At 38.1% G+C, this 12915-nt stretch overlaps 1 protein-coding gene across 3 annotated transcripts in view; it reads left to right on the top strand.

Annotated features, from left to right (window-relative positions):
• The window catches only part of WDR19 (WD repeat domain 19), an 88840-nt gene that overhangs the window by 35828 nt on the left and 40097 nt on the right, over positions 1–12915 (top strand). For all 3 annotated transcript variants that reach the window (XM_043438182.1, XM_043438181.1, XM_043438183.1), the window contains 7 exons: positions 3574–3683; positions 7432–7489; positions 9789–9929; positions 10010–10092; positions 10573–10656; positions 11885–12031; positions 12354–12478. In XM_043438182.1, coding sequence (XP_043294117.1) covers positions 3574–3683; positions 7432–7489; positions 9789–9929; positions 10010–10092; positions 10573–10656; positions 11885–12031; positions 12354–12478 — 748 coding nt within the window. The remainder of the gene's footprint in view (positions 1–3573; positions 3684–7431; positions 7490–9788; positions 9930–10009; positions 10093–10572; positions 10657–11884; positions 12032–12353; positions 12479–12915) is intronic.

The raw sequence follows: 12915 nt of genomic DNA, 5'->3' as shown, positions 1-12915 counted from the left end.
CCAGGTGGCACTAGTGGTAGAAACCCGCCTGCCAATACAGCAGGTGAAAGAGATGTGGGTTCGCTCCTTGGGTCAGGAAGACCCCCTGGAGAAGGAAATGGTGACCCACTCCAGTATTCCTGCATGGAGAATCCCATGGACAGAGGAGCCTGGCAGGCTGCAGTCCATGGGCTTGCAAAGAGTCAGAAGTGACTGAAGCGACTTAGCACACGTGCACTCACAATATTATTTGAGATGACGGGGGATACCCTGATAAATTTTCAGGTATTGGATTGGTATGTGCCTCGCTCTTCTGCATTAGCTGTGGACACTTGTCATGTGCTGCTGGCTTTGTAAAGGATTTAAGCTGATGGCTTCACAGTGGAAAGAGGTGACTGCACCCCACTGTTCCTTTAACCTCACTTTGAAGGCTAACAGGTTAGCTAAGTAAAAATGTTGGAGGCAAAGTCCTGCTCAGCCCTGCCACACGCTGGTGATGAGACTGTGTGTGCAAAACTGGCCTCTCTTTGCCTCAGTTCTGGATCCCTAAAATGGGCACAGAACAGCTCATTACAAAAGGCCTAGTTGTGGAAAGTAAATAGGCTAATGTCCTAGAGGAGAAAATATCACTTGCAAAATGTTAGCCATTGTTAATTCTGTACAAAGGGTGAATAAAGTGAGGAATGAACTACAGAAGATTAATCAGTTAGTCAGTTCAGTTGCTCAGTCGTGTCCAACTCTTTGCAACCCCATGGATCGCAGCACACCAGGCCTCCCTGTCCATCACCAACTCCCGGAGTTTACTCAAGCTCATGTCCATCGAGTCGGTGATTCCATCCAGCCATCTCATCCTCTGTCGTCCCCTACTCCTCCTGCCCTCAACCTTTGCCAGCATCAGGGTCTTTTCAAATGAGTCAGTTCTTCGCATCAGGTGGCCAAAGTATTGGAGTTTCAGCTTCAGCTTCAGTCCTTCCAGTGAACACCTAGGACTGATCTCCTTTACGATGGACTGGTTGGATCTCCTTGCAGTCCAAGGGACTCTCAAGAGTCTTCTCCAACACCACAGTTCAAAAGCATCAATTCTTTGGCGCTCAGCTTTCTTTATAGTCCAACTCTCACATCCATACATGACCACTGGAAAAACCATAGCCTTGACTAGATGGACCTTTGTTGGCAAAGTAATGTCTCTGCTCTTTAATATGCTATCTAGGTTGGTCATAACTTTCTTTCCAAGGAGTAAGCATCTTTTAATTTCATGGCTGCCATCACCATCTGCAGTGATTTTGGAGCCCAGAAAAATAAAGTCTGACACTGTTTCCCCATCTATTTGCCATGAAATGATGGGACCGGATGCCATGATCTTAGTTTTCTGAATGTTGAGCTTTAAGCCAACTTTTTCACTCTTCTCTTTCACTTTCATCAAGAGGCTCTTTAGTCCTTCTTCACTTTCTGCCATGAGGGTGGTGTTATCTGCATATCTGAGGTTATTGATGTTTCTCCTGGCAATCTTGATTCCAGCTTGTGCTTCCTCCAGCCCAGCGTTTCTCATGATGTACTCTGCATATAAGTTAAATAAGCAGGGTGACAGTATACAGCCTTGAGAAGATTAATGGTTTACTCTTTAATGGTTAGTTTTTTATTATTTATTTTAAATGAAAGATGAATATTTTAATGATAAAAGGAACAATTCACAAAGAAGATAGATATCATAAACCATTAGACACTTAACAACAAAGAAACAAAATACATAAAGCAAAAATCAGAAGAAATAAAAGGGAAAAGAAGCAATATATAATCATAGACATAGTAACGTTTCTCTGAGACTATTTTATCAAGTGCAGAAAAAAGAAAGGAGCATCTTGAATGATGTCATTAATAATTTAAATATAATAGATTTATATTAATTTATGTTAATCATATCCTGTGTGCTTGTGTGCTAAGTCACTTCAGTCATGTCCATCTCTCTGTGACCCACTGGACTGCACCCGCCAGACTCCTCTGTCCATGGGATTCTCCAGGCAAGGATACTGGAGTGGGTTGTCATCCCCTCCTGCAGGGGATCTTCCAGACCCAGGGGTCAAACCCACATCTCTCATATCTCCTGCATTGGCAGGTGGGTTCTTTACCACCAGCGCCACCTGGGAAGCCCTAATCATATCCTGCACAAATATATTTAATATTTTGTATCTCATATGTTACTAGATGTCCAGAGGACATTTAGAAAAACTGGCAATTTCAAAAAGTAGAATTATTTTGTGTGTGTGTGATTCAGTTACACATATATACATGTTATTTCTGAAATTATTTATTACAGGTTATTACATCACACTCTTCCCTGTGCTATACAGTAAACCATTGTTGCTTGTTGCACATCTGTTTTTTTAAATTTGGAAATTAGCATTCTATTCATGCTAAGGAAAACAAGTGGAATCAAAATGTCACTAATTTTTTAGTTAGGCAAAAATTCATAAGTTTTTAAAAATATATATATATGTTTACAAAAGCTTTTCTACTATGCTTGATAAAGATTTGAGAAAGAACATCCAAAAAAGAAAAGATGGAGAAATTGGAAAACATAAACAAAATGAAATGGGAGCACTGAATATGAAATAGGAAAAATGATACAAACAAGATAAAAATAAAAAATCCTTGTATAATCCAGTTGTTTTTAAACATGGCTGTTCATTAGAAACTGGAGCTCTGGCCAAAAAAAAAAAAAAAGCAATACCTGGGCATTTGTATTTGTATTTTTCAAAAAAATTCCAAGATAATTCTGATATGCATAGGAATTTTAAAAAGTGATTACAAGTTTTTCTATTAAATGGTAGTTTTGGTGATACAGAATTCTATAATTTTTCTGTTGACCAATCATAATACAGTGGTATTAAGTGAGTAATAGTTACATAATCACAATAGTAAAAAATGTTTATCAGTTTTCACAATCAATAGCCAGACAAAAAATAAAAGATAATTACAGTTTCAAGCCATAATGGGGATATGATTAACCTAACAATATAAAGTAATTACATACAATTGTGGAATTGTGGAATTGTGCACCAGACACAGATAAAAGACCTCAGGAGCCAGGGAGAAAGACACGTTCACATTTTATTTATGTTTGCTACTATTCACCTCATGATACAGGTTCAGATTTTCTCAGAAAATAAGATCGATTCCTATAGTAAAGAATTTCTCAACTTTTTCTTTACTATCTCCCTTCTAAGAAGAAGTACTAGTTTTAATTTAGTTGATTGAGTTAATTTTAATTCAATTTAATTTTTTCCTATTGAGACAGATTAAATACTGAAGAGAATAAGCTTTCACTCAGGAGTGAGTTTGGGAGGGCCCTGAACCGCTGTGACAGCCACAGGCCCTGGAATGCGCGGCTCAGTAGCTGGAGCTCACAGCTGCCGAGCGCAGGGTCACATCATTGTGGAACAGGCCTAGCTGCTCCGAGGCCTGTGGGGCCTTCCCGGACCACACCCGCGTCCCCTGAGCCACCAGGGGATATAATGGCTTCTGTTAAAACCAGCACTGTGTGGTAACTGCAGAACAATTTGCTATTTGAAATTAATATCTTTCTCTTTCTAATAGATGAGAAGGGATTTGCAGCACTGGGACAGCGCTCTACAACTGGCAAAACGTTTAGCCCCAGACCAAATACCGTTTATATCAAAAGAATATGCTATTCAGCTTGAGTTCACGTAAGTCCTCATCTTTATATGTTTCAGTCAGTGTCTAATTATTGAATATCTTCAGTTCTAAACTATTCATTATAAGGCCATTGATTTAATAATTAAATCCATGGATTTAATAGTGGCTTCTTAGGTGGGAAAAAACCATATTAATTATACATCCAAAAATGTTTTATTCTAACTAATGATGTCTTATCCATGTATCTATCCACTCCCTTTCAGCATCAAAATCTCAGTTTGGGTCTAAGCCTTTTCATATTTAGAATTGTTTTGAATTGAGAAATATTGTTTTGAAACACATTTGGTCGACAGCAGTTACACATAGCGTCAAGGTGACTCTGCTTTTCTTAATCTATGATCATGACCTTGACCTCTTTGAACACTTTGAGCATCTGCAGTGTGAATTCAAGGCATGGTGAAAGATACCTGGCTTTGTTCTACAACTCTATTTACTTCAACTTGTACTTCTGCTTCTTAAATTGAATTGCACATGGATAAAAATTCATCAGTTAATGTTGCAAATCAAGCCAGAAGCTTTTCAAGGTGAATCTGCAGTGCTTGAGTAATAAGCCCTGCTGATGCATGATGAATATGCTTCACAGATCTTGCCTACCTTTGAAAATGCCATAATCTGTTCTGAGAGATTTAGAAATATCTAGTGTTCTTAATTGCCAGACAGTCTTTAACTGTCAATAGTCTTAATTGATGGACTGTACATTTTTACTTCAGTGCTGCCTAAAAGTGTAATTTTAGAGGCATTTCAGGATCCACTTTTAAATTCACATTCAGCTATGGTTAATGTCACTAATGCAGATACCTGCAGAGACAATAAATGAATCATTCATTGACAAATATAAGTTTGCAAGTGTATGTAGTTGCAATGACAACTACATCATAACTGGGCAGTTTCTTTTGACATTTATTATAGGATATATTCCATTTTCAAAAATTATAAAATGGGAAAAACACTGCTTCTTGAACAAAGAAAATATGGTTCTAATATTAAAAATCATTTTTATGTAGTTCCATTTTATTTTCATACAGACTTTATAGTCTGAGAATATTGAGATAATAATTGTAGAAATTACTCCATCAAAAAGTACTCTTTCATTTCTAACCAGGATACCTTACTTAAAAGTTCCCATTTTGCAAATAAAAGCTTTTTGGAGATTTTATTTCTTCTTGGTCAATCTAAATCTAAATTTATCACATTTCTGTCCCTTACAAAGTTCATCCAATATGTTGAAAAGAACAAATAGGAATCTCAACGCATAACACAAGAGAGGAGGCCTCAGTGCCCTGGCCCTGATCTCTGTCCTTAGAGTGACTGGGGCTGAGAGTGAAGAGAAGAGGGTCACTGCTCCGGGAGATGACCCACCCTCCCCTGGCAGAGCATAAGCACTTGAGTAAGCTCCGGAACTCTCCAGGAAGCTCCCGCTGTTCCTCCTTTGAGGAGACTCAAAGTCTTTGTAGCAAACCCTCAAAAACTGTCTCATCATAGTCAGGTGAGCTGAGCCAGTTGAAAGTCTGATGTTGTTGATACTTTTTTAACCCTTTCTGCTCAACATGTAACTGTGAAGCCACCAGTTTCCATAGTTTTCACTGCTATTTCTATGCTGACCCCTGGGTCCTGATCTAGGTATGCCCCCCAACACCCAAATCAGGAGACTTACCCTTGTGATAATCGTAACTAATTAGGTATAGCTCATCACCATCCGGTACCCCAGTAGCTACCAGGTGCTGATTTTTTAAAAATATTTATTTATTTGGCAGCACCAGGTCTTAGTTGTGGCATGTGACCTCTTAGTTGTGGCATGTGGGATCTAGTTTCCTGACCAGGGAGGGATTCCACCCAGGACCCCTGCATTGAGAGTGTGATGTCTTAGCCACTGGGCCACCAGAGGAGTCCCACCAGACCTGTGCTCAGTTCCAATAGTCTGTTTCATTCTACATCCAAGACAGTGATTAGATCAAAGAAGGACCCATCTGACATCTGTGGGAAGGATTAGCTCTCCAGTCTGACATTAGAATCATGAGCTAGATCCACATGAGAGTTCCAAAATAAAATAATTAAATAAAGTACATAGACTAAAATACCATAAAAATAAAGTGAGAGTTCCCAAGTCTCAGTTTAGCATCTCTTAATTGGGCTTGCTCAAGGAAACCTCAGGTTCCTGAAGGAGGAACCATCAGGAGACATCTCTATCTGTGTTGATGTAACTGGGTCCAAATATTGGAAATTCCTGGGCTTCCTGGGTAGCTCAGCTGGTAAAGAATCCACGTGCAATCCAGGAGACCCCGGGTTGATTCCTGGATCAGGAAGATCTCCTGGAGAAGGGATAGGCTACCCACTTCAGTATTTGGGGCTTCAGTGTGGGAGACCTGGGTTCAATCCCTGGGTTGGGATGATCCCCTGGAGGAGGACATGGCAGCCCGCTCCAGTACCCTTGCCTGGAGAATCCCCATGGACAGAGGGCCCTGGCGGGCTACAGTCCGTGGGGTTGCAAAGAGTTGGACACAACTAAGCCTAGCACGGCAGCATTAGAAATTCCCACGTAGGAACACGGCTGACTGTGAAGCTCTGGGCTGTCCAACAAATTCCTTATAACCAACAGATGAGGAAATTGAGTGAAGCTGAGGGAGGTTGACTGGTCTAAGCTGATTTTTCAGAGCTGATTAATTTATCCTGGAGGAGATGGTTTCTTAAAGGACAATGGATCTCCACATGGATACTAAGCAATCACTGATCCTTTCTGTTCCGAGCAGTAAGAATGAACTGAGGTAATAAATATGACTCCTAGATATGCAGATCCACATTAGCATCCACCATGGGAAGAGGGAGTGGTATTATTTATATTCCCTGCTTCTCAGTGGTAAAGAATCTGCCTGCCTATGCAGGAGATAGGAGACAAGAGTTTGATCCCTGGGTCAGGAAGATCCCCTGGAGAAGAGAATGGCAACCCACTTTAGTATTCCTGCCTGGGAAGTCCCATGGACAGAGGAGCCTGGCAGGCTACAGTCCATGGGGTCGCAGAGTCCGACATGTCTTAGTGACTAAACAAACAACATGATACTTTATATCAGAATAAGAGTCAGGGCCCTTAATACTGTTATCCCCAGTATTTTCCTTAATTTCTACACAGATTCTCTCAGTACATATTGCACTTATAAATACTGGGTATTTGTGGGGGGGGGGAGTGGAATTGCTTTTTATGGTCTCATGATTGTCTTTAGAACCGCAAAGGAAAGGAGGAAAGGAAAGTTTGTCACACAGTTTTGTCCAACTCTTTGCGATCCCATGGACTATAGCCCACCACATCCTCTGTCTCTGAAATTCTCCAGGCAAGAGTACTGGAGTGGGTTGCTATTCCCTTCTCCAGGGGATCTTCCCTATCCAGGGATCAAACCCAGGTCTCCTGCATTGCAGGCAGATTCTTTACCAACTGAGTTACTAGGGAAGTCCCTTAGAACCCCAAAGGAGATAATTAAACAAAAGTGACCCAAAAATTGTAATGTAGGTCCCCCAAATGCCTAGCATACTACAAAGTTAGTACCTTACACTCTTAGCATAATCTAGCTTAATACTTATTTTTAAAGTAGCAAAATAATGGCCTGCACTTCAAAGAATGTATGCATAAACATTGTGTATCGCATCTTTCATGTGCTTAAGCAACTCAGTGACAGATTATCTTTTAAATCTTGTATATGTAAACAAGATACTTAACTGTGTATTAAAATTCACCTTTTTTTTTTCCAGAGGTGATTATGTAAATGCTTTGGCTCATTATGAGAAAGGAATAACAGGTGATAATAAGGTAACCTTGAATAAAGATAAGATATGCATGGTTATCTTCGAGTTTGTTAGTTTCTTGTAAGAAATAATCTTATTTGCATTGTATTTATTTAGTATGAAGCAGGTGAGCCTTTTTTTTTCCAGTTTATTAACAACTTTGCAAGGACATAGTTAAATCATTTTAAAACACTTTGAACTCTTAAAAACTGACTGACAATATTTTTATCTGTCTGAAAAAGCTTTGTTTTCCATTGCACCCTAAATATGAACTTTTTATTGAGGTTGGGAGTAAAATTTGTATCCCTTTCCACTTACAGGCTAGCTATGATTTTCCTAAGGCTTTTTGTTTCATTCTTAAAATGTTTCAATAACCGCTTTGAAAGTGAATTCCCAGTCCATAAAGGTTTTTCTGCCATTTTATTCCTCATGCTGTATCTTTTATGATTAACCTGGTAAGCATATACTTTACCCACCATTCCAGTCCGTCCATTCATTCTCTTGTCCCAGACCATCCCAGAATTTAACTCAAGAAGCTAAATTTTGCGATAAAAATTTATATTTTGTTAGGTGATGTCAAGATTGAAAATCTTTTTATTTTATGTTTTACATCTAGCCTTTTATTACAAAAGTGATAACAAGATCATTATAGTCAATTTGAAAAATCACCAAAGTCTGTTAACCTTACAAAGTGAGAGTTCAACATTCTCTCCTCCAAACACACTCATTAATGATGACTACTGGTCATGATCTTATATATTTCTATCCAGAATCTCTTCTAAGCATATAGATGTGTATACAATAGGGATTTTTACTAAAAGTGAAATCATTCACTTCCATTCTCTCAGTGAAGATCAACTGAGAATCCGTTCTGTGAAAGAAAAACAGCATTTTGCCTTATGGTCTTTCCAAGTCAATACATATGAACGTTTTAACTTTTTAAGAGCTTCTAAACTTTCATTGTTTGGATGTATCATGGTTTTTTTCATCCACTCCCTGTTGAATTCAAATAACTATAGTTATTTGGGATTTTGTTTCTATCAGATACACCGTGGTGAATATTCTGCCTAGTATTAATATATGCATCTTAGCGACTTGAGATAGTATTTCTGCAGGTTATGCTATTACAAGCAGGGTTTCTACATCATAAAATGTGCGCTTTCAGTTCTTTAAACTGCTCGAGTGCTCTCCAAAAGAACTTGTGGTAGTTCATCCAGCTGTCTATGAAAGTGCTCATTTCCCCCACGTTCTCTACACTACCAATCTCTACCAATTTGATCAGCATAAAAAAAAAGGGGTATTTAATTTTATTTTTTGTGTGTTTGATTATTAGTGAAGCCAAGTGTGTTTTATTTATTTATTGGCCAATTGTATGTTTTTTAAATTAATATGAATTGCCTAATTATATCCTTTGCTCATTTATCTCTTGGAGTTTTGACAATTTCTTTGTTTGGCTGCGTCTATTTTAGTTCATTCTTAACTGTGTTATTAAATACAGTCACCACTAGCCACATGGGGCCATTTAAGTTATTTAAAATTAAATAAAATATAAAACTCAGATCCTCTGTCACAAATAAGTAAAGGTTTTATGTTTCATCATGCCTAGTAGGGAAATCTTTAATTTGATAAATGTTTTTTCTCTTAATTTTATTCATAGCATAGCCATGTACCCAGTATATTTCCTCTCACATAAAATTTTATTCCAAGAAGACATACAAAGATATGCAAGGTATTATGACAAAGGTGCAGTAAAAACTTGGCCTTGAGCAGAAAAGATCTAGACTTCTAAAGAAAAGAATGTGACTTTGTAACAGATGATTTAAAAAAAAAAAAGATTCAGTATTATTTCAGAGTCTTGAGATTTGCCAGCAAAGACTATTGAAAGTAAACCATTAAAAAAAAAAAAAAGTAACCCATAACCTTTAGGCTCATTTTAGATTTAAATTGTTTGGCTGAAATACATCATTTTTACAAATGAACTTACTTAGAAGACAGAAAGAGACTCACAGAGAATGCACTTACAGTTGCCAGGGGCAAGACTGGGGGGACGGGGTGGTTAGGGAGTGGGACAGACATGTGCACACTGCTATGCTTAAAATGGATAACCGGTGAGAACCTCCCGCAGAGCATGTGGAACCCTGTGTTATGGGGCAGCCTGGATGGGAGGGGATTGGGGGAAAATGGACACACACACATGTACGGCTGACTCTCTTTGTTGTTCTCCTTCAGCTACATCCCAGTGCAAAATAAAAAGCTTTTAAGAAATAAAATACATCATTTTAAGTTACAGTGTGATTTGTTAGTTATCTGCCTTCTAATTTCAGGAACACGATGAGGTGTGCCTGGCTGGCGTGGCCCAGATGTCCATAAGAATGGGAGACATCCGCCGAGGGGTTAACCAAGCCCTCAAGCACCCCAGCAGGGTCCTTAAAAGAGACTGCGGAGCCATCCTGGAGAACATGAAGGTAGAGTGTCCTGTGAATAAATATTTATGAGGTCTCATACACAATAAAACTAGTATGTTGATAATCTCATACCATTTTAGCAATTTTCAGAAGCAGCGCAACTGTATGAGAAAGGTCTCTACCATGACAAAGCGGCCTCTGTTTACATCCGCTGTAAGAACTGGTAAGACCCTGCTGTAAGGTGTGTCCTGGGCAGGTGTGGACACGAGTGTGTGTAGGTGCCCTCCCCCCTGGGTTTCTTGCTGCTCCTCCCAGCTGTGAAGCTATTGCCTCTGTCTGGGCCTTCCCTCCCTCGCCTGTTTTTCTTTATAGATTAGTTCATCTTAATAGTTCTTTTCCCAAAGAACAGCACATTTTCTTGGTTTAATATGGGGAAATAACCTGATCAGATAAATTACTAGAATATAAAAGCCCTGTTATCCACAAAGAGTCAATGAACTCGCCTTCATTTTCCCACAGAGGATGGGCTGGTGGGGTCGGGGGCCCAAGAAAAAGCAATAAATCTTTTAACTGTAGGGGCCAAGATTTTTTTAAGATCACGATAACTGTTTCTTGAATCCTAAAGATTAATATCTGATTGTAGGGAGCTACTTTTGGAGCAAATGTAGTGCTGACATTATTCTCCTAAACCTCCTGTTTCTAGGGCAAAAGTTGGTGAGCTTCTGCCTCATGTTTCTTCTCCAAAGATTCACTTGCAGTATGCCAAAGCTAAGGAAGCAGATGGAAGGTTTGTACAATGTCTCAATTTTACACAAATCTAATAGGATGCTTCATAAAGTAATTGTTGATATCTGCAACCTTCTAAGAAAGGCAAAAACAGAAAACATCTTTACCCTCACCTGGCTTGAAGTGCCAGGCTATCAGGTTTTCCCCATACTTTATATAGTTCATCCAGTCCTTTATGTATTTATATGTGGACTACAATCTCATTTTTACTTGAAGGTTAAATACTAGAAGTTGAAATTTTGATATAATTATGGCATGAAAATGAAATTAGGCAATAGTCATTTTATTAAGGAGGATAACTTACAGAGGCAAAGAAAAGTGAAGAAACATGAATTTCATGGCTGCTCTGTTTAAGCTGAAAAACAGTATTACAGTATAAAAATGGATTGTTGGTACCTTAAATAGACAAAGATTTTCTGGAACTTAATATAAGAAACTCAAATGCATTGGGAGGAAATGGGCTAAGACAAGAAGGAGTGCCAGAGGAGGAAATACAGTTATGAAATTATATTTTATACAAATATGAAAATGTTCCATCTCACTAATGGTAATTAAATTAAAGCAACAGCATATCATTTTAACTTATATTGGGAAAAGATTTATTTTAAACTAATAACCATATTGTCAAAAAGCACTTGTTATGCATGACTAGTGGGACTGTCAATTTCTAAAGTCTTTAGAAGGTTATTTAGCAATATGTATTAAGAGATTTTTAAAGGTTACTTCCTTCTACTTTTAGAAAAGTAACCTTAAGAAAGAGATACACACTAAATGTCTTGTTAAAATGGAAAGAGCTAGAGAGCCATGGAGACTAAACAGAAGTCTTGAGCTCCATCTAGAGGTCAATACACAATGATTTTATAGATTACTGTTAAATTGTATCTATAATTGTGAAAAATTCCTGATTTCGGTTCACTAAAATAAGCCTGTATTATGGTTATAATATTTCAACTTTAACAAAACAATAAAATCTAAAAAATTGTATATATATGATTCAGATGAGAAAACACAGTTCATTATTGGTATTTTACTGTTAGTTTATCAAACCTCTAAAAACAGCATTTTTCAGTGAAATGGTTCATGGTATTCTTTCTGATAAAAAAACGAAGAAGTACAAGAAAAGAGTAACCACCATCAATTAAAAAAAAAAATCCCAAACATTTATTGACATTTTTCTCCCAAATATGACAGGGTTGAGAAAGTTTGTTTGAACTAAGCATCTCTTACAGATACAAAGAAGCCGTTGTGGCTTATGAGAATGCAAAGCAGTGGGACAGTGTGATCCGCATCTACCTGGACCACCTCAACAACCCAGAAAAGGCTGTCAGCATTGTCAGAGAGACCCAGTCCCTGGATGGGGCCAAGATGGTAGCCAGGTGATGTAACGCGTTATTCGTGGACTTCCAAAAACTAGCCTTTAAAGAGAGCCCCCCCTACCCCTTGTCAAATAAATCATTTCAAATGGAATATTTATTCTTTCTTTTCAAAATTATATCTAAGTGTTTAAATTCAAAGGCTGTTTGTTATGGTCAACATACAAGAGTGTGTTTACCAAATATAAACATATGGTACAGAACTGCAGTTTACCCAATATGTTTTTACTTTGGAATGGTTTCTCTGGCTTGAAAAAGATTTTATTTTGTGAACGACAGACTTCTTTTAAATGAGTCAAGCTAATTAAAGTACTCTCTGCTTTAGATTTTTTCTGCAGCTCGGTGACTATGGGTCTGCCATCCAGTTTCTTGTTATGTCCAAATGTAATAATGAAGCTTTCACACTGGCTCAGCAACACAACAAAATGGAAATCTATGCAGACATTATTGGTAAATATCATTGTTTTCCCCCGTTTCTCTTAAAGATTTTATCTGGTCTAATAATTGGATTGGCTACATCCACAAGCATATGCACGCACACCATTTATACACAGGCACACACACCATTCCATTTGTACACAGACACACAGACAAATATATGTTACTCGTTAGGTTTCAAGATCCCTCCTGTCACCTTCAAGGTGAGATGGAATCGTAAGACCGCTTTGAAAAAGTAAGATGTTTCAGGTGACTTCCACTGGAGGCCAGATTTCTCTACCTATCAGCCAGTGGTAAAGGACGGTTCCAAGTAACAGGAAATGCAGAATGACTTTTGAAAAAGTAATTGTGTTCATAAAATCTAAAAATTGAGTTGTAAATTAAGAACATAGGATGTGGTTTTTAAAGATTCTGAAAGTCCAAAAGAAAATTTTATATTCTGAGAATAC

The sequence above is a fragment of the Cervus canadensis genome, chromosome 19 (assembly GCF_019320065.1).
Source record: "Cervus canadensis isolate Bull #8, Minnesota chromosome 19, ASM1932006v1, whole genome shotgun sequence".
Lineage (NCBI taxonomy): Eukaryota > Metazoa > Chordata > Mammalia > Artiodactyla > Cervidae > Cervus > Cervus canadensis.
This window is presented reverse-complemented; position numbering and strand designations above follow the sequence as displayed.